The sequence below is a fragment of the Macrosteles quadrilineatus genome, unplaced genomic scaffold (assembly GCF_028750875.1).
Source record: "Macrosteles quadrilineatus isolate MER2022 unplaced genomic scaffold, UCM_ALF_1.0 Scaffold_24__1_contigs__length_1734639, whole genome shotgun sequence".
NCBI classification, from domain to species: Eukaryota; Metazoa; Arthropoda; class Insecta; order Hemiptera; family Cicadellidae; genus Macrosteles; species Macrosteles quadrilineatus.
This window is the reverse complement of record NW_026542617.1, coordinates 1,118,837-1,141,958: the sequence shown is the minus strand read 5'-3', so window position 1 is coordinate 1,141,958 and position 23,122 is coordinate 1,118,837. Positions and strand designations below refer to the sequence as shown.

Below are 23,122 nucleotides of genomic sequence, written 5' to 3'. Positions count from 1 at the left end.
CAAGAACATAGACAACAACAAAAAAAGGTAATCTAATATAGTTTGCGTTCTTGAACCTGGCATAGTAAAAAAACATATAAAGTAACAATGAATCATAGCACGTTAAAATAATAAACGATATCAGCAATCTGACACATACTTTCTCCCATTAGCTTGTCAACAATCCTATGATATTTTCACTATGAGGGAAAATCACAAAAGTAACAATAACTTTTGAACCATAATTTTTACAGCAATGGGTGTTGCGCTATTTTGTTTAGAATTATAAGAACCATAACATACAAATTTTTATCAAAACCTGGTTTTTTAATAAGATTTTTTGTTATTTTATGGGGTTTTTATGGGAAAATAACATTAGTTACAATAACTTTTGAACCATAGTTTTTCCAGCTATGGGAGTTGTACCATTTTGTTTGTAATTTAAAGGGCCGTAACATACAGAAATTGCATCAAAATTGTTCAGGTCGTTTTTGATTAAATTTGAATTGTCTGTTAATTTATGGGGTTTTATGGAAAAATCACCATTAGAAATCTAAATTTCAAAAAAACAAAAGAAACACCTGGAGATACCATGGAATAGTACGAAATTTCATCAAAATGGCTCTGTACACATCCACACCTACAGACACACACACAAACACACACATCACTTCGAAAACAATTTTTTTTGTCCAGGGGGACTCAAAACTCAAACTCAAATTTGACAAAAACAATACTTTCTCCGTATACTATGTACACTGTACAGCATAAGGGGAGAAAGTAAAAATATAAAAATTTTAATCTGTTGAATTATTTAATTAAAACAACCTCTCTTGATGAAATAATAAAGTTTTTTTTCAAAAATAAGTTTTATATTATGATCTATAATCTATATTCAAATGCTCGTTATTGTTTTTAAGGTATTTTGGAAAGGAAAATAGGAATTTAGGGGGTTAGCGATACACAACAAACTTTACACAGTACAAGTATTTTGTTCTAAACAAAACTGTTTCAAAGAGTAGACTGAAGATAAGATAATTTATTTTTCTTTTAATGATCCTTTTCTATTTACTCTCTGAAGGAATCATATAGACAAAATACCGGTATTGCTGAGTAAACGTTTTTTTGCATCTTTTAGTCTCTGGACAGGTCACTTCCTTGTTGAATTCCTTTCCTCTACAAAATACAAAATATTCCAAAATTAGCCACATGGTTTTCCCCTTTTTTCTTTTATTTTTTTCAATGTAGACTATTTTTTAAATTTATCTCCAATCAAAGTCAAACTTTATTCACACTTGATAAACTCAGCTTTTATATTTTAAACTGACTTAAATTTAAGTAAAACTCGTACAAGGTTTTAGAAACCATATATTAACAGCATTCACTCATTTACATTCTCTTCGCTTAGTTTCCTCACCTCATGCTAAGCTAAGCTAATGAACGTAGTGCAACTCTGTAGTAATGTAGCTGGGAGGGGTGCAATGTGCCGAGTGTGAGCTTAGCTTAGCTTAGCTTAGCAATTGTAGTTTAGTGGTTATTTCTGGTGGTCAGACGTGTTCTTCTCGCTACTAGTACCCGCCCCGAAGCAACTGACGTTGGAGCGGCAACTCAACAAGAGCGTGTTGATCGGATGGAATCCTCCAGACACTTCGACGTCACCCCCCATCGACTGTTACCACGTCTACGTTGACGGAGTGCTCAAGGTCACAGTCAAAGCTACTGAGAGAACCAGAGCTCTGGTGGAGGGGGTCGACTCTAACAGAGTAAGTGTTGATACTAGAAAAGTTGTACAAATCTTGTAAATTCGAATGACATGTCTCCCTCTACTCTAAATACATGTTTAAATGAGATCTAACGGTGGTTTAAGAGATGACTGTTCAAAAACACAAAATCAATGGTGGTGAAGGATGGGTTCTAATGTGTGTGTGCAACCCGCTCGCCACTCTAGATCATTCGATCCTTACAAAATTTATTGATGCTTGTGCCGGCATGAAGTTGTTGTCACTTTTTGTGAAAAGGTTCTCTTTAATACAGAGAATGAAATTTTCAATTCAATACACACCCCAAGTCCAATGCTGTAATTTCAGTGTTACTAACAAATAAATTACACAAAAAAAACTTGCAACCAAAAGAATGTAAATGCCATCAATTCACTTTATGGACACAAAATAAATATTTAAACTATTGATTGCGATAATTCTTAATTATTAAGAAATTAAAACATTAAGTTGCTTGCATAATGGATTTAGATTGTTCTTAGTCATGGTATTGTAGGTTTTTGGAGGTTTTATTTTGTGGTAAGTTTCTCCTTATAATTGACAAGTGATGCATTGAAACACCAAATATCCATACTATGATTAACTGAATCGATGTTTAGATTTGTAAGTAATATTTAAGAAGGCAGATTAAGTGAAAGTGAGGGAGGTAAAAAGATGTATAGATTATGTCTAGTATTCAACACATTGTCTAGTGTCCACGGTACCACAGTACATTCAACATTTCTGTATGGTATTTTATTTACAGCAGCAAAACAAAGAGTTATCAGAACCCTCTCAAGTTTAGCCACTTTTCTCACCACTGATTTACAGTCACTGTGTTTTGCATCTGCCTATCTGTGGTTGTGTCTACACGTTTCGTATTATTTCGAGCAACCCTAGTAATAAAATAACTATTTTCAATGTATGTTATGTTTGAATCCCAATTGTAATCCGACCTTATTAATTTAAACTATCGAAATTGGCCTGATCCCCAATTGAATTTGGATAGTCATATTTCTACAGTACCTATTTATATCTCTAGTGTAAAAGCAATAGTCTCAGCAACATGGTCAAAGTCCATATTTTTCTCAAACACTTCTTGGAGTTAAAAATTGCAATTTAGTCCTTAATCCTTAAAATTATTTACTATTGTTATAGTTTGATTCCTGTGTAGTAAAATACTGTTATACTTACCATAAATATTAGTTAATTTGTAAACTTTTCTTCCTGCATTTTTTTATGAAACAAAGAAGTTTACAACAACCTTTGTTTTTATTTGGGTGTAGATTACTTATTACTAGACTGCCACAATACAAGAGGCTGTATCATCCAAGGTGCTGCAATTCCTTGGAACTCTGAACTTAGTTCGGAAAATTTCTGGTTTTGGCATATAAAATGGTGAAAAGACTTCCGAATTGAATGTGCAATTTGCAAAACTCGCTGATAGAAAAATAAGGCAATTGTCTTTTGGTGATAAATTTTTATTCTCTGAAATAATTCTTCAATGACCCAATCCTAGACTAACACCCATACATTGTCTTTACCAGCCACATCATAATTTATTTTTTTTTATATATATTGTTTGTAAATATTATATACTGTGTGTGAGTGAATAAAAAGTATTCAATTATTGCGACATGATCTACATAGATAATCCAATGAAGGATTGCTGTTTAGTAATAATAATGTCAGAAGGTACATTAGCTGTGAATTTTGAGCAGATTCTTATCATCTATACATAATCCATCAAATTGACTTTTGCGTTGCAGCCCCATAGGATAAGTGTGAGGTCAGTGACGGCTAATCGCAGGACGTCCAGAGATGCTGCCTGTACCATGGTGATAGGCAAGGATGTTCCCTTGGGCCCGTCACAAGTCAAGGCTAGTCGTGTGACTGCTACGTCAGCTGTCATATCATGGCTACCGAGTAACAGTAACTACCAGCACACTGTCTGTGTTAACAACGTAGAGTTACGCACTGTTAAGCCAGGGGTCTACCGTCACACTATCACAGGTCAGTGATTCTCACCTTTAATTCACCAGTTCTGCACACAATCGGGAGTTAAGTGTTCTACTAAGGTTGCAGGTTGATTGATTGATTGATTGATTGATTCTGTAGGGGCGGACCTTGTCCTGTTGCACGTCAGCCACTGATGGACTTTTTGCGCTCCCCACATCGTACTTCAGAGTCCGTCAAACCTGAGTTGCTTAATGAACTCCAGCATCCTGTCAATGAGCTCCTCCTGAGGAAGGTGTCTGCCCCTTGTCATTGCACCAAGAGTACTGTCCCTTACCTCATTCAGAGCTGTGCAGTCGTAGAGTAGGTGATCAGCAGTCTCCTCTGATTGCCCACATTTCCTACACGCAGTGTCACCATTGTGGATCCTCAAGCGATGCAGGTGTAATTTCAGAAAGCCATGTCCAGTGACCATTCCTGTGATCTGTCTGAGTCGCCTCCTGTCCAAGCGTAGGGCATTGGAGGCGACCCTCTGGGAAGGGGAGAAGAGGGTGAGCTTACTTACCCTATGGTGCTGAAGCCTAACCCATCTTTTCCTGTGTTCCTCCTGAGCCCATGCCATGACTGAGTGACATGCATGCTCACGAGAGATTCCACAGAAAGGCTGTGGTCCCACGAAGTCTGAGGCTGACGCGACATTTGCTAGCCTGTCAGCCACCTCATTCCCTTCTATCCCTGAGTGCCCAGGAACCCAACAGAGCGTTACCTTGTTGCGCCTGTCCAGGTCACATACCGCAGAAAGGCAGTCCCAGACCACCTTAGAATTGAATTCATAGGAGTCAAGCGCTTTGAGCGCAGCCTGGCTGTCTGTAAAAATGGAAATGTTGATGTCCCTGAAGCCTAGCCTCAGGTTTTCCCTAGCACATACCATAATCGCAGTCATTTCGGCCTGGAACACAGTTGGGTGAGTGCCCATAGGAAGACAAATGTCCACCCCGTTCTGCACTCCATGAATTCCAGCCCCAGTCCCACTTCTTACCTTAGAGCCATCAGTATACCATTCAAGGTCGCCTTGTGGAAGAGGATTCCCACCGGACATCCACTCATCCCTGGACGGAAGGAGGACAGTGAATGGTCTGGCGAAGAAGAATCGAGTCGGCATGTGATCCGAGGGCATGTCCATTACCTCCCCTCTTACCTGCTGAGTGATCCGAGAGTGACCTCGGGATCCTCCAACATCCAACCAAAGGTTTTCACACTGGAGTCTGTAGGCAGTCCTCCTCGCAGTGACCTTGACATACAGGTCAATCGGAGTGAGGTTGAGAAGGCAGTCCAGTGAGGCTCCCGGACAGCTGCTCATTGCGCCCGTGATGATGAGACAGGCGAGTCTTTGGACGGCAGCCAGATCCCTCACCGCCGACACTGAGTCCATCTTGGGCCACCACATGAGTGAGCCGTATGTCATGGCGGGCCTTACCACGGAGACAAATAGCCAGTGCATGAGCACCGGCTTGAGCCCCCAGGTTCCTCCCACCATCCGTCTGCAGGCCATGAGTGACCACTTACCTCGATCAATGACCTTTTGGAGTTGTGGCCCCCATTGCAGCTTTCGGTCCAATACCACCCCCAGGTACTTTACCTGATTCTGCATTTCAAGCACTGTGTCTTGTAGTCTCAGAGGTCCTATGCCATTTAGATCGTGCCTCCTCGTGAAGGGGATAACCGCCACTTTGGAGGGGTTGATAGAAAGGCCTACCTCTGTGCACCATTGTCCAACTGACCTCAAGGCTGTGTTCATGAGGTCGGAGACCGTGTTATTGAATTTACCCATAACTAGTATCACAATGTCGTCCGCGTATCCTTGAACGAATACACCACTATCACTGAGAGATCTAATTAAGTCGTCCACAACAAGGTTCCAGAGAAGAGGAGAGAGTACACCCCCCTGTGGACACCCTCGTGTGGTCCTGGCCTCCAGAACCTCATTGTGAAGAAAGAGTCTTACCTTCCTCCTCTTAAGTAGAGACTCTACCCACCTGCACACCACCTCATGGAATCCACGAGCTCTGGCAGCATTGATAACAGCCTGGGTTTCAGTGTTGTCAAAGGCGCCCTCCCCTGGATGTCAAGGAACGCCCCAAGGGCAATCTCCTTGAACTCAAACGCCTTGTCGATTCTGCTTACCAGGTGATGTAGGGCAGAGTCACAGGATCTTCCTGGGGTATAGGCGTGCTGGTTTCTATGTAGGGGATTGACTCTGAGGACTGTGTCCCCCACATACCTCAGCACCAGTTTCTCTAGGGTCTTCAACAGGAATGAGGACAGAGAGATGGGACGGAAGGACTTGGGATCCGTGTAACTTGCCTTACCAGGTTTTGGGATGAAAACCACCCTTGAGATGCTCCAGGCCGGGGGAATGTGTCCCAGGGCCAAGCTGGCCCTGAACAACTTACTCATTGCCGGAAGTAAAATTTCGATACCTTGCTGGAGACAGACAGGTCTTACCTCGTCAGGTCCAGGTGATTTGTATGGGATGAGTGACCCTATGGCCCATCTCACACGACTGTGTGTCACAATGTGGCACGCAACCCTCCACCGAGTGTTGTTTGCCCTTGCGACAGCTTGTTCCTCATCCTCCGGCACAAATGGCTCGCTTGGGATGATGCAGCCAGGGAAGTGGGTGGCCGCCATGAGCTTTAGCACTTCCTTAGGTTCATACAGCATATCTCCCCCAGGCTCCTTGAGGGGGCCTAGCTTGGAGGAGTTGTCCTTTGTTAGGACAGTGTATATCCTAGATGTATCTCTAACACTTTCTAGCTTGCTACAGAAATGTTTCCAGGAGAGCCTTTTGGCCCTCCTTACAGCCATATTATATTGGGTTAGCAATCTGTGGTAGCCATCCCAATTATTTTTCCTCTTCGCCCACCTGAACTGAGACCTGACTCTCTTTTTCAGGCTGGCGAGCTCTGTGGTCCACCAACTCACTTTACCCTGCTTCCTCACCGTTAGCGGGCAGCTCTCGTCAAAGGACGTGACAATGGCCTCGCCTAAGCTCCCAGAGGCAAGGTCTAGCGTGTTGGTGTCTCTGACCCAAGGGAACTGTGTGTCAAAGCATTCAATGCGCTCTTTAAGAGTTGATCTGTACATATCCCAATCTGCCTTTCTGGGATTCCTGAACTCAATCTTTTCCAAGGAAAAGTTACCAATGTTGAACATGATATGTCTGTGGTCAGAGAGGGAAGGTTCCTGGGATACCCTCCAATCCAGAATTCTGTGACTGATCCCCACGTTGGTTATAGTAAGATCTATTACAGATTCCCCAACCCTGCTATGAAAAGTTGGTTCTGAACCGACATTAGCAATCATTAGACCATTAGAGGCTAAGTATTCAAGAAGTGCCTTACCTCTTGCGTTATTATCCCTACATCCCCAAGCAGTGTTGTGGGAGTTGGAGTCACAGCCCAGCACGAGGTCGTCGCCGGTCCTGGCCGAGTGCTCGACCAGCTTCCTGACTTCCTCTTGCGGAGGCTGCGTGGGCTCATCTTGCGGCATATATACTGAAGCAATTAGAAGACGCCGTCCGGACTCCCTGCATTTGGTCTCTACCGTCGTGATGTCTCTGGAACAAAATTCCAGAACCGGCACACAAATGGTGTCATTACTAGTCCAAATGCAGGTTCTAGGATTCCGGACCTGAGCCGAGAATACCTGGCCCCTAGAGACCCCCATTCCCGTTATATTGCCGTCTCTAACCCAGGGTTCCTGGATAAGGGCAAAGTCAAAAGCCCCACCCGCTGTACTCGCACAGAGTACCGCAGTGGCAGCTTTACTGTGCTGTAGGTTCGCCTGCAGTATTCGGATCGTCATCAGGAGCACCTGAAAGAACCTTGAGCTGAACCTTGAGCTGAACTCTTGTTATACCCAAGAAAATCCTCCAGCCCCTGTCCCTCAGGAACTTGGCACTCCCGCAGTCAATTGCCAGAACCAGAGTTTGGTGTTCCGCCTCTCGCTTGCAACTGACCACTCTCCAGTCTCTGGTTGACAGTCCAGGATTCAGCTTCTGGACAAACTCAAAGATTTCTTTAGGATCTTTCCTGGCCAGGATCCAGTCGGTATGGAGAAGGACCTTGGTGGTACGCAGGAGATCTCTATGATCCCCCACAATCACACTCGGCCCCCCCACGCCCACCGGACCCAGACCAACAGCCACCTCCTTGAGCCAATCTCTGGTCTCCTCGTTTCCGCACAAGACTGCGAGGGCACCTTTGTCCTTGTAGGTTTTCAGGATCTGCTGAGGAGTGGCGGCCATAATAACCATCTCAAACAGTTTCTCCTGTAACAAGCAAAATTGTTCATCAGTGAACCTATCGTCAGGATAGTTCTCCAGAACAATCGCCATCTTCCAGCCTGAAAGTTGGTCCTTGAAGGTCAAGTCCTTGCTGGCATCGCCCTCTGCAGTGCTCCTTGGCGGCGGGGGTGGGACATCCCACCTTCTCGGCCGCTTTGGGGTCTGCTGAGTCTGATGCTGCTGCGGTGGACCTGAAACTCTACGCATAGGAGAAATACCAGAGCCCTCTCCTCCAGCAGGACTAGGAGTTTCAGCCTGCCTTTTTCTCTTGGGCTTGTTGACAAACCCTTTGGATTTTTTGTACTCAGCTTTTGAAAGCCAAGTACCCTCAGCCTCCTTCCTTGCCCTGACCTGTGTCCTCCACACACTAGGGGGTAAAGATGGCCGTTGTCTTCTCTCCTGTTCTGGAACAGTTGCACATGCCTGGGTCTTTACGCTCAGATCCGGTGTTGCCACCTCAGAGGTAGAGCCCAGGGTTAGATTTGAATGGGCGCTTGAGTCAGCCACACTACCCGCCAAAGCCCTGTGTGCTTCCTCAAGCATTTGAATGTCGTCGATACCAAGATTTTGTGGAGATCTAGCAATGAGGGAGCTCCTGGCAAAAGCCTCTTTGCCCCCCTCCACCTTCGTCTCTGAAACACTGTCTGATAATTTGCCCTCCCCAGAATCCATGGACCAGCCCTCCAAGATGGAGGGGTGGGATTCACGCCTAGGCGCTGACCCACCTGGGGTATTTTCCGTAGTTTGATTAGCAGACATCATAGCTTCTGAAACAATACCAGGTTAGCAGTTTGAAGACCGTACCGTGTTCCATACACTCCGCTCATCAATACCTACTCCAGCACCGCTGCACACATACCAGAACTGGAGAGCAGTGCAGCAGCCTTACCGTGATCCATTCACTCCGCCTGCTGCTCAATTGACACTGAGCCCGGACCGGTGTCCATCACCTCGGCCTCAGGTCATACTAGCGTCGCTGCTCCCCGACCCTAGGGCAGACATTCACTCTGCCACCATAGATCCGCTGCCTTTAGTGATAACAGTGGCACCCCATGTAGGCTGTGACTAAAGGACACAGTACAGATTAACTGACTCACAGCAGTCTTGAGGGAAGGGTGCCACAAGGGCCCACATCCCCCCTGAGGGGCTTACGCTTACCTCTCGCCACCAAGGTTGCAGGTTTGATCCTGAGAAAGTAAACTGGACCTATCTGCCATAACCATTGACTAATGGGGTAAATTAATAGCCCTGACTAAAAACCGGCTGATCTTCATAACAAAGCTATCATCTCGTCCTAAATTCATCCTTCACCCATCTTTGCAATTAAATGTTGTTGTCAGCTTTCTGTTGTGTTGGTGTCACATAAATCCAATGACCAACTCCAGAGTGTCTACAGTTACATACTGATTTTAATTGAAATTCACAGATATTTATCAAGGTTGCAGGAATAAAATAGGCGAATTAGTTATTTTTTCCATCCCCTAAAATAGAAACAACAATGAAAACGTGGTATATTTTTTCATAAATTTTGTATTTAGTAAAGGAAATCTTAATTGTTGAATGCATTATAATTCAACTTTTAAATTTCAAAAGAGATTAAATTCTCCTATGACTTTCTGTTCAACCATCTCTATATATTAGTGATGGGTCGGTACCACTTGTTCAATGTTACCCCCCAATGAACACCGTACTGGTAACACAAGCATGCACGTGGGGGTATGCCAGACCAGGGTGGTGATAACAGGTCAATGACTTGGTTAAGGCTAACAACCCTGTGACCAGATGATAGCATATGCTATTTTAGGCAGCTACTGTTATGCTCACCAGGGCTGCCCCCATACTTGTAAAATTATGACAAAATTACCATACGTGGGGGTATGTCATACCCCCGGGCACGCGTTAAGGGTTAACTAACTAACACTGAAATAATCATCCTATAGCCTACTATTGATAATATTTCATGATAAATATGCCCTTTCAAATAGCCTCAAGTGAAAAATAATCATCATGGTTGACAATTTGAATTTCGTAAATAAAAATATAACCAATTAACTTGGTACCAAAATTGTCGGTACTGACATTTCAACATCGATTTTCGGTCTCGGTGCTTTTCCCAAGAACCGGTGGATCCTACATTTGACGTTAAGTACCGACCCATCACTACAATATATTATATTGTAATGCTGTGTTACTATTTTCTGATAAATATTTCAGAGGAATAAGGAATATTTTGTCAATACTTATTCTAAAGTATATTTTTTGCATGTAATTCAAACAGAATGGTCCTTTTATGTAGGTTGGTTTGAAAAAGGTTTCTGTTATCAAAATTAATTTTAATAATTTTTACTAAAAGACAGTTTGTTGCTTGCAGGATTGGCTCCCAACACGGTGTACAGAGTGACCGTCAGAGCCAAGAACATTCGAGCGCCTCACTTTGACGAAAAAACAAACATCTCCATTGAAAGATACTCCTGTCATATAGATTTCCGCACACTTCCTAAAGGTAATGTCTATGAATTGTAATGTAGTAATTTGATTGCTGGTAATTTCATGTATTTTTGTTTAGCCATACAAAATGGCTGGCTTTTGTGTAGCATAGCAGGTTCTGTCTTCTAGTCCAGTTTTTCAGGTATATATTATAAAGATGAATAGGTAATATACTATAAATATTTTCAGTACAACTAAGAAAAAAATGAAAATATGACCACGATACACAATTATCATTATACAAATATCACCCTAATCATAAAATACAAAGAACTGCAAATGACAATTTTTCATGTAAACACTAAAGGTTTTATGTAGAAAGTATAAGATTAAGACTTTAACATAAAAAAATACACAAATGGTCATAACCAATAATTGAAAGTTCATCATTCATATTTTAAAAAATTAGGGATGGACGAGATTGGATTTTTAGTTCGAGACGAGACGAGACGAGATTTTTTATTTCTCATAAAATTTCAAGACGAGATCGAGACGGGATTTCCCTTCTCATACACAACGGGAAATGCACGTTCAAAATTTTTACCTGATTTTGTAACATTGTTAGATGACTGTTTAAATACAAAAATAATGATAATAGGCAAGAATATTTACAATCTTTTATTAAAAAACATCAGCATAACATTTTTTTATTAATCACGCCTAACTTATTAAAAATGCCTACGATTAGGAAACATAGTGATATCAGTTAGGATAGAGTTCAACTTATCCTAAAATAAAATAAATCATAAAATAAAAGCAATATTAATTTTTATAAAATAGTTACTTGTTTTGACTTTTTATAGTAATAAAACATTCCTCACACTGCTTACACTTAACAAAACTTTTCAAATGTTATTAAAGTAATATTATTAAAATAATTAAAGTAATATTTACATTTAAAGAATTAATTAAATAAGAACGCCTTCGCAAAGGAAACACAACTACAACACGCTCCTGTATTGCGGGTATTGCATTGACTTTCTGCAGGCGTTTTTAATTTTTTTTTTTCTCGTCTTGATAAAAATCTCGGCCAAAAAGAAATCTCGTCTCGTGTAACGAGATTTAAAATTTTCCGAAAATTTCCCGAAATTTCGAGACTTGACCATCTCTAAAAAAAATTTTCTAACAACTAGTAATTCAATTTGTAATAATGCCATTTTACCCAATAAAGTGATTTCAATTTCATGTGTGAAGACAATATCTGTCCTACCAGTTCTTTAGAAAAGTGCTGGTGCTGGGAACCGATGTCATAATGAATATACTGGTACTTTGGTACTTTGGTATGGTTTATGGTACTGGTTGGTTTCTATAAATACAGCAAGGTCGTGGTCAGAAGATCACAGTTACAGGCTGGGTGGTACAGTATTGGGTGAATTACGGGCGTGGCAATGGTAAATCTGTCCCTAGGTCCCTTGTTACTTGTATTGTTTGTTTATTTATTTAGATACAAAAATGTGACTAACTTGAAACTCAAAACTGCCAAAATATGGGAAAAGTGGTTGTGGCAATATCTGTGAGCTGCTAAAGGTGTAAGATCTGGATAACAAGAGTGATCCTTCCTTGTGGTCACAACAATATGTCATTTCCCACAACCATAAAAGATAATCGACAGAATGCCATTAAAGAATGGACACTCAACCTTAGTGTTATTGGCAGCATTAATTCAAATCCCCTTGCCACAGCAAACCTGCAGACTAAGCGGATTTCCACCAATTAAATATATTCCAATAACATTAGGCTTAAGGAGTACCTAGGTTTGCTGCTACAGAAAAGGTAATAAAGTGTATTTTTTAGTAAAATATTAATAGTTTAGTATAAAATAGTTATATAATAGTATAAACAGTTTGTTCAATATATATCAATAAACAAGCATACTACAACAGCTTACTTATTTTCCATAAGAATAGCATGGGAATTTTAAATTTACAGTTTTTGGATTTTGTCCGTAACTAATAACCGTAAACACACTTCAACTCAATAAATTATTTTTTTCTTAATATCTTCAAAATGGTTTTGACATAAATTGGGACATTTGATTTTTGAGGATCAAAAATGATAACCTATTTTCAAAAACCTATTTTCACTAGGTGCAGGTCAACTGAGCCTCCAGAATGATAACAATGAGTTTATTTGATTTGATATTACAAACTGCAATAATTGCAATCAAAATAATTTATCACAACATGTGCTCACTAATCCAGCTGTTCAGGACTTAAGCAATGCCGGATTATTGATGTATTCATGTAGTTATTCATGTATGTTATTCATGTAGTTAGTTTGTGCTGTACTCCGTTATGTTACTGTGACAGTTTAAAATGTCTGTGTTGATTGAATATGCCACGAACTGTGAGGTGCGTGCAGTAATAAGGTGTCTAACTGCAAAAAACTGTAAACCAATAGAAATCTATTGGCAAGTTTGTGAAATGTATGGGGTAAACATTATCACTGAAGGTGTAGTGCGTCAGTGGGCCATAAAATTTTTAAATAGCCAAACTAACGTTAGCGATGAAGACCAAAGTGACAGACCCATTAAAGTGACTGCCGAACTTGTTGAAAAAGTCAATGCCGAAGTCCGCAAAACTCTAAAATTCACAATAACGGAACTCTCTATGGGTTTTCCACAAATTTTGTGAAGTTTGTTGCACAAGATCATTGGTTACCATAAGTTTTGTGCAAATGGGTACCTAAAATCTTTACACTTACTTGACTTAATTCCATTAACTCCCACTAAAGCAGAGGGCTTTAACTAGTATCCTTCCCTGGTCCCTGTCAGCAGCAACTCTCTTCATCTCTTCCCACTTGTTCCCACCCGTCTGGCCTCTCTTTCAAAACTTTGTTTCCAATTTTCTCTTGGCCTTCCTCTTCTTCTTTCACCTTGGGTTGTCCAATTAAGTGCTTCTTTTTCCAGGACATAGTTTGGTTTCCTTAGTGTGTGTGTGCAATACATCTCGACTTCCTTTACTTTATTTCCTCATGTATACGCAGCCGGTCTATTCACTCTAGCAATTCTTTGTTTGAAATCACTTCTGGCCACCAAATGTTCAAAATCCTTTTTAAGACAGCGATTTACAAATACTTGCAATGGCCGTGTCACTGTCATTGAAGTTTTCCATGTTTCACACCCATATAATAAAACTGACTTGACATTTGTATTAAAAAGTCGCAACTTAGTTTTAATATATAATTCCTATTTTCCACAATGGGTACATTTCGTTCTTTATTTAAAACGTTTGGATTCTGGAACCTTTCATTTACCTCATTTCTTTATTCTTGTTGCCTTTTAAGTCCAGCTTTTCTTGCTATTTGGTTTAAAAAAGCTGAGGGATCCTCCTGCAAATCACTAAACCTTTGTGACAATAGACACAGGTCATCTAACCTATCACGTAGGTTCTACTGAATTCCTCTTCTTCATTCTTCTAAAGAACCTCTTATAATAGTGTCAAGTACTACAATACAATAAAAAGAGTTGGTGAAAGGATACATCCTTGCTTCATGTACCTGTATCTATCTTTATTGGTTGTGAAAGTTCTCCCTCATGTATTACTTGTCACTCATATCCTTCACTTTCTCGAAACTCTAAAATTCACGATAATGGAACTCTTTAAGGGTTTTCCCAAAGATTTTCAAAGTTTATTGCACAAGATCATTACCAAAATGCTTAGTTACCACAAGTTATGGGCAAGATGGGTACCAAAAATCTTGATAGAGTTTCAAAAAAATCAGCAAAACTCACTACTTGATCACGTTGTTACTGGTGACAAAACATGGGTCAAACATGTGAACTGTGAAACTACGGCTTACATTTGTATATAGTAAAATGTTTTTCCAAGACTTTGTTTATCCTTAATTCCAGAACGTAATCGATATTCTGGATAGCACTCGTTTATATGAACCCTATCGAGTACAACCAACCTCCGCCAATTGTGCCCTACTCTCCTGATCACTCCTTACTCTTTCAACTCTGAGTTTTACAGACCCTTAGACTGATCCCAAAGTATTGAAAGTGCTGGACTATGGAATGCCGGATTAGTGGGCTTTAACTATAGTTAGTCACAAAGTACTTTATTTTACTTGGTTTTGAATTTACTTACAAAAGGAAAACTGTCAACATTTTCTGACAGTTAAATTAATCCCTGCACAAAATTTCCCACACATATTTTTAAAATTATCTGCATCTAACTCTTATATTGCTTGCAAGAAAAAAAATAAAAACACACATATACAGGGTGTTATTTTTTTAACACAGCCCAAATTAAATAAAAGTAGAGGCACTCTTTAATGTTAAAACAAGCTTGTATGTTGATATCCCTGTTTTCTTTACTTCATTACTGATCCACTGATATGCATTGTTGCATATTTATCCACAAGGCTTAGTGATATTAGGAATTTATTGTAAATAAGACAACAACATGGCATTTCCCCAAGCTCAAAGAGTTATAAGAATACGTTGAAAGTCATTGGTTTTATGCCAAGAATGGTTTGAAATTAAGTTTCCAGGTGCGATTCCAGTACCTAATAAATAAACTATTAATATTATTGACATATACAAGTTTAAGGAAACCAAATTTGAAGATTTATTTTAAGTGATGAGTCAGGCAGATGGAAATTTGCTTAGTCTGCAGGTTTGCTGTGATGAGTTTTTATTTAGGAAATTTCCCATATAGGGAATAAGCTATTACTGTAGTACTCATGGTAAGACCTGGACCCGGACCGATTTACTTTTTCGTTTTGAGGTCACTAGAGGCCAAAAACACCATCCGTTCAAATTCATATATATATACAGGGTGTCCATAAAAAACGTTTCAGGACTTTGGGAAATGAATCCCCATACTTTACCCAGATATCCGCCATTTTGTTTTTATTCAAAAATATTTTTATCTGTGAAGTTTTTTATTCGATGATTATGAAATTTGTTAAACATGTTAACATACACAATACCTATAACGGAAAAAATAATAAAGTTGTTCCGATTGTAAATTTCAAAATGGCAGCCATTTGAATTTTTCTAACTTAAATAACTCAAAAACGGCTAATTCTATGAAAAAATGTCTAGAATACTTTTTTTTAGCATTTTTAATTGCTTATCAAACAATACCAAGATCAAAAAGATCGGACAAAAGATAACTGAAATATTACGTTTTTTCTGTAAACATGAGGCAAAAATTAAGGGTTCCCCGACTAACTTTGCCTTATTTTTACAGAAAAAACGTAATATTTCAGTTATCTTTTGTCCGATCTTTTTGATCTTGATATTGTTTGATAAGCAATTAAAAATGCTAAAAAAAAGTATTCTTGAAATTTTTTCATAGAATTAGCCGTTTTTGAGTTATTAGAAAAATTCAAATGGCTGCCATTTTGAAATTTACAATCGGAACAACTTTATTATTTTTTCCATTATAGGTATTGTGTATGTTAACATGTTTACCAAATTTCATAATCATCGAATAAAAAACTTCACAGATAAAAATATTTTTGTATAAAAAACAAAATGGCGGATATCTGGGTAAATATGCATTTTCGGACATACCTTCCCATAAACTTTTTTCTTCCTTTTAGTATGGGGATTCATTTCCCAAAGTCCTGAAACGTTTTTTATTGACACCCTGTATATACAGGGTGTCCCGGAACTCTCTACCAATATTTTAGGGCATTGCTCCTGGGTGAGAAACATAACTAAATATCATATTTAAACTGTCCGGAAGTCCTTAATTACTCACACAGCCGCCATTTTGTTTTTTTAAGTTATTAATTTTTTTCTAAAGAATGGTTAAACATACGAAATGGAAACTTTACACAAACATTTAGGACAACTAGACAAAGCTACCAAAAAATTATCACGATTTTTTAAATTCATAAAACAAAATGGCGGCCATTTAAAAAATTTGTAAAATCAATGGTTTTTGAGTTATTTAAGAAAGAGAAATTTAAATGCCGCCATTTTGTTTTATGAATTTGAAAAATCTTCATAATTTTTTTGTAGCTTTGTCTAGTTGTCATAAATGCTTGTGCAAAGTTTCCATTTCGTATGTTTAACCATTCTTTAGAAAAAAATTAATAACTGAAAAAAACAAAATGGCGGCTGTGTGAGTAACTAAGGACTTCCGGACAATTTAAATATGATATTTAGGTACGTTTCTTACCAAGAATCAATGCCCTAAAATATTGGTAGAGAGTTCCGGGACACCCTGTATATAACCATTAGCACGATAACTCGAGCAAAATGATCCCATTTTGATGAAATTTGGTACAAACATGTATGCCTACGTTTATTCGAACGAGTTAGCGAACCAGCATGATCGGACTATGGGAACAGGGGTTTATGGGGGCTTTTATGGGGCAAAAATTGGTTTTCCCGTTTTTGACCCTAAAAACTTAAAATTTAGCATTTTCTTTCCAGACCATTTTGTAGAGCTTTAAAAAAAACAAATAATTTAGTATATTGAGGTGTTATTATGCGCCTAATGGTTACGGAGAAAATTCCAAAAAACTGTAAATTAAAAATTCCCATGTTATTCTTATGGAGGATAAGTAAACTGTTGTAGTTTGCTTGTTTATGATCATATTTTGATAAAATTTTGAAAAAATATTCATTTCTTACTAAACTTTTAACATTTTACAACTAAAACACTATTTTACCTTCCCTGTTGCAGCAAACCTAAGTACTCGTTAAACTAATTCTATTTAAATAGGGAATAAATGTGATATTTTTAAGGAGACATTTAGGGTAAATCCAATCAGGTAAATGGAAATTCGCTTAGTTTGCAGGTATGCTGCGGCGGGGGTATATTTTTTACTACAGATTTGGTTTTCTTAATTTTGTACATGTGTCAGTAATAGTGCAATTTGGGTTCCTAAAAAACACATTGTATATACAGAGTTAATAATTCCTAGTTATTAATTAGTTTATGTGAGTCCGTGGCTCAGTCGGTAGCGTCGCAGACTTCGGGTCCAAGGCAGCGATGTCGTGGGTTTCGGATCCTGGTCACTGCCACTAAAATTTATCAGTACAGTTCACCTTTGTACTGTACCGGCTCACTCCTTGCTTTGCTGTAAACGTTCCACGCACGGGCGGTTAGTCTATGTGGACGGGCAAATGCAAGGTTAAAAGAGGCCGCCAACCTCTTAAAAAAAAAAGTTATAAGTAGGCCTACGGATATTACTTGATGTCAGCAGTAGTAATTTTTAGTTGTGTGAATTTATTAGTTATATTTTTTTACTTATTATTATGACAACACTCCTATCTTTGTACTTTGTACTTTTTAAGATGTTTATGAGTGAACAAAGAATTTAAATTTGAATATCCCCTCTTAACTTTTAAATGGATTACAACAGGGAATTAAACTCGGCACACCTTTATATAGCATAAAAGTGCACTTTTTGGTACGTTTAACAATTTTACCCAGGACTTATGGTCCAAAAAGAACTGACACATTTAAACATAAATTCATACATGAAAAAACTCAACAAGTTTTTAGTGATCCCATGTAGAAATCTAATTCTGGCCCAGGTTCTGGCCAGTACTGGTACAGTACTGGCCAGTACTGCTACAGTACTGGCCAGTAATACCCAGGTTCTGTCCAGTACTGCCCAGGTTCTGGCCAGTACTGCCCAGGTTCTGGCCAGTACTGCCCAGGTTCTGGCCCAGTACTTCCCAGGTTCTGGCCAGTACTGCCCAGGTTCTGGCCAGTACTTCCCAGGTTCTGGCCAGTAATGTCCAGGTTCTGGCCAGTAATGTCCAGGTCCTGGCCAGTACTGGTTAGAACCTGGACCAGAACCGGCCAGTACTGGCCAGAACTCACCAGTACTGGCCAGAACTCACCAGTACTGGACAGAACTTGCCAGTACTGGCCAGAACTTACCAGTAACTGGCTAGTACTTGTAGATTCTAGACCAATAATCAATCTTGACAGAGTACAGTATGTAAATAAAGGAACCGAGGTTAAGGTAATAAAATACAGATATTTGAAGTAAAAACTAGTCAATTAGTTAAACCTATATTTATTGAAAAATTAAGTTTAAAGCAAGACAAAATTTATAGGCCTACATGTTTAGATAATTTTCAAGGGTAAAAACTGTTACCATCAATAATATAGACTCAACTTGAACTCGCTCCCCCCCCCCCCACCATGGTTTTAAACCTCTCTGGATTTGGATCCAGTCCAGTTAGTCCAATTGAAGGTTTGGGTTTGGCAATGGCTTTGACCTTTGACCAATGAATACGAATACACAATTTAACGTTTTTTTAAGCTCAACGCATCGCCAACAAAAATCTAACACAAGAGGACAATAATTAAGACGAGGACAAGACAGAAGTGAGAAGAGCAAAGACGAAGATAACTATTTTTTTTTGTACGAGTTCCATTCCATTCCAAAATCAAATCCGATCCAATCCAACGTGACGCACGCCGGAGCGGAGCGGAGTTGTTACTAACTAACCTCAAATCTCAACCTGTCAGTTGGTCAGTTCAGTTTTGGTCTCGACATCTTTATTAACAGTTAATTTCTAACTAAGGTGTTCTTGTCTTAGTTATATCTTAATATTAATCGTAGAACAACGTTCTACCTAATTTGCTGTGAAAAATATCTATTCGTGTGGAATCAGAATGGATTATCGACAAAGAAACAGGTCGAACTTGGGAAACCATCAGGTTTATAGACAACTGAGTTCACAGGCCTCATTTTAGCAAAAAGTTGTAAGTAATGCACCACAGGTTTGCATAAGTGTCATATTATTAAGTTGTCATATTAAACTCATAATATGCCTTAATGTTGAGGTGGCTGTTAGGTTTAGTTTTTATGTGTCCAGTACCTAGTATAGGCCTAGGTAAACTTTAACTTAGGCCTACCTTATTCAGTGCAACAAAATAAACTAGCCTAGGCCTAGTTCCAATTTTAACGATTTTCTACTCATTGAAGTGTTAAATTTGGAGTTGTGAAGTATTTAGTCAGTATGTTACTTCATTATTTGATCTCACAAATTGTGTACGGTACGGTAAGTTTAGGCCTTGATAGCCTAGGCCTATGACTAGGCCTACAAGTAAAGCAAACCTTGATTGGATTTGTAAATTAATGATGAGATTCGATTGCAATTAAGTCAATTTTTAGTACCGGTAGCCTAACTTTTGTTCAGCGTAGGTTCCGTTTGGGGCTACATTTGGGTACAGTTTCCGATTGAAACTATCAAATGGAAAATATTGATTAATAATTGATTTTGAAATATATCTAGGCCTATTTTATAATTAAACTATCATGACCTAACCTAACCAACCAAACTTGCTGATGGTGAAAAAATCGCATGAAGGCTTACTAATCGAATCGATAGTTTCAATCAATATTAGCGTAGCCCAGTTAAGAAACTGTACCCGCCTACTTAACTTATGCCTAGATCAAAAGTAACTTAGGCTTAAACATCAAAATGCAAAACTACCTAATGAATAAGTTAGAGCCTACACAAAAACATTGTTTTTCATTTGAATGGGCGGCTATTTTTATTCACAGATTGTTTCGTTAAGTAAGTTATCTTAGGCCGGACTAACTTAACTTAACTTGATGTTTGGTTATGTTTGCTGTTGTATTTTATAATAAGAAGCCTACTAAGTTAGCCCTGATTATGTAAATAATATGATAAATAGGTCTTAGCTTAAGTGCTAAGGTAGGCCTAAGGCAGAGAACCCATGATGGGTTACAATAACGGATTAAATATTAAAATAGTCTACTTCGATATAACTTAGGCCTAACTATCGATTAACATGTTTCAATCGATATAAATATTGAATTTCAATATTGATTTTCGTTTACAGTAAGTTATGGCGTTTAGGTTAGGTTACCTACCTAGTTTAGTTTATGAAACTTATTAAAAAACTATATGAATAGGCCTACAAATTGATGTCTTTGTGATTGTATAATCTGTTAAACAAACCAAAGTAATATCAACTCTAATACCTACCAACAATTTTACTTTGATTGCTACTATCATAAACTAAACTAAAACAACCTAACCGCCGCAGAATGTGTGGAAAAAGTCTTCTTGAAACAACAACATTGATACAATTGTTACAATGGATATTTACATGAAAGCAAACTCATCCGATACAATATAACTACAGAATATAGTAGGTTCTCTACGGAACTGCACCCTTGGAAGTGCCAACATGAAAAAAGTACGGTACCGTAACAAGAAAGATAGGCTATAACATTTTTTTTGAGTCTTTTTATTTTAAGTCCCTATAACTGAGTATTTAAGTAAGCCTACCTATTTAACTTTATTTATGGCCTTTGAAATGATTTTTCATTATACTTATATAAGTTACGTAGCCTATTACAGTAAAATTTTAAGATGGCTGCTTAAGTTAACCTGAATTGGGATAAAACTAGATTACCTATTAGGTCCTATATTGATTCTAAATTGTGTAGGCCTATTGCCAGGTTATTTTACAAAATCAAGTTTTAATTCGATTATTGAGATATGTACAATCTAATTTCTATTCAATATAAATATAGCCTAGCCCGCATTAGGAACTGCGCAGCTTATGCGGCTATACATTAAAAATAATGGAGTTGTTCAAGTCTGCACATGTACATTGAAAGCGAATTAGCCCAAACTTAAAGACAACCCAACATAAAGGCCAAGCTGAGCTCTGGAGATACAAATATACTTACATCAGCTCACCATTTTTTATAGTTGTAACTTGTCTGTTTCAGGTAAAAAAACTTTATGACAACTACTGTACTACATTTATATTCTAAAGACCATTGTGTTAATACTATAAATCTGACATTATTAATTTGATTAATAATTATAACCCCGACAAATTAGATTCATTGGATATTTTGATTGTTTAATTTTTTACATTTTCAATATAAAATTAAATTTAGTATTGTAGGGTATTATCAATAGTATTCTTTTTGGTGATTTTACTTTTTCATACAACTTTTATTGTAATTTTGCAAAAAAATAATTTATTACCTAACCTTGATTTTTGTTAACATAATTTGTATTTTAGCATATGTAATTTTCAAATACAAATTGTTTATTGCTAAAGGTGTCTTATTAATTCATCTTCCATATTGGTTCAATTCTCACTACTGTATGATCTAGGTTCTGGTCCAGTAATGCCCAGGTTCTGCATAAGATCTAACACAACTTATGCACTCTGGCCAATAGTTGTAAGGGGTGGTTCCACTGTGTTAATCAGGGGGGTTATGCCTGGTGTGTGTTGTCCAGTCCTTCCCAGGTTCTGGCCCAGTACTACCCAGGTTCTGGCCCAGTACTGCCCAGGTTCTGGCCCAGTACTGCCCAGGTTCTGGCCCAGTACTGCCCAGGTTCTGGCCCAGTAATGCCCAGGTTCTGGCCAGTACTGCCCAGGTTCTGGCCCAGTACTTCCCAGGTTCTGGCCCAGTACTTCCCAGGTTCTGGCCAGTACTGGCCAGTTCTTGCCAATTTTGGAAGTGCCCAGAACCTGGGCCAGAAAATTTTTTTACTGGCCCAGAAAAATTTTTTCCACATGGGATATTTGATCAATCTCGACATGGCCACCAATTAAGGCTATGCCGGAGCCTTAAACAGTGCCATATTGAGATTTACTGAATATCACCAAAAACTTTTTGAAATTTTTTATCTGTACATATGTAAATGTTACCATTTAGTATTTGTAATTTTGTAAAAAAAATTATACTAAAATGTGTCAGTTCTTTTTGTACCACCCTGTATTACAAAATAATGGCAAAAAGTCATTAGTTTCTTAAACCAACTATTGCAGTAGAACCTCGATAGATCGACACTCCCTCTAGTTTGACACAGGTCGTGATGACAAGACATGTAGGCAGCAGCCGATGACGGGTTGCCCAAGGTTATTAACCCATTAATTTAAATTTTGTTCCAACATCCAAAGCAGTTGAATATCACAAACTATTTTATTACAGTAAGAAGCCAAAGAATGTACAGTAGAAATGTGAGTTGATAGGTTTGTTTATTTTATTTTGTAAAGCTGTATACTATTCATTGTGTTTTCTTTATCTCGTTTTTTTAATATGTCATGTGTAAATGTCCAATATACTTCCTATAGTACAAATTTTGATAGCTTGACATCCCCTTAGTCTTTAAGTGTCTGAATTATCGAGGTTCTACTGTACCACCAACTTTTATCAGTAGGTTCTGGATACAAACATCACCATTAATGCTTTTAATGAATTGACTCATATTATCTTTTATATCTTTCAAGCTCAGGTTTGAGGCTCAAGTGTATTGTTAAATGTAGCCTACATTAACAATTATGTTCATTAACAATCAAATGCAGGGCCGTACTCAGACCGGGTTTTCCGGACATTTTTACCGGGACCAGGGTCCCGAGGGGTCCAGGCACCGCCAAACATATACTTGAAGGGGAGGGGTGGGCCCGGCCTAATATCTTTACCGGGGCCTGCAAAAGCTGGGTACGGCCCTGATCAAATGTAAAGTAACAAATAATTGTTAAAGTATGTATCTGTAACTGTAAAACCGTAAAAGTAGGCCATCACTGAAAAAAAACTCTTCAAAGCTTAGAACCTCCATATCAACCAAAAATGTAAATTTTTATTTAATGTTTTTTTTAATACC

At 38.5% G+C, this 23,122-nt stretch overlaps 1 protein-coding gene and 1 long non-coding RNA gene across 21 annotated transcripts in view; both read left to right on the top strand.

The window, feature by feature from the left end:
- LOC129005589 (RIMS-binding protein 2-like) overlaps positions 1-23,122 on the top strand; it is a 208,159-nt gene that overhangs the window by 86,981 nt on the left and 98,056 nt on the right. For 12 of the 20 annotated variants that reach the window (XM_054434535.1, XM_054434534.1, XM_054434533.1 and 9 more), the window contains 3 exons: positions 1,531-1,742; positions 3,506-3,749; positions 10,412-10,543. In XM_054434535.1, the coding sequence (XP_054290510.1) occupies positions 1,531-1,742; positions 3,506-3,749; positions 10,412-10,543 (588 nt within the window). The remainder of the gene's footprint in view (positions 1-1,530; positions 1,743-3,505; positions 3,750-10,411; positions 10,544-23,122) is intronic. The other 8 variants (XM_054434528.1, XM_054434525.1, XM_054434527.1 and 5 more) reach the window with 1 other exon arrangement.
- Positions 19,227-21,568, top strand: LOC129005591 (uncharacterized). The gene is made up of 2 exons (XR_008491846.1): positions 19,227-19,514; positions 21,229-21,568. It is a non-coding gene; the product is annotated as an uncharacterized LOC129005591 (long non-coding RNA).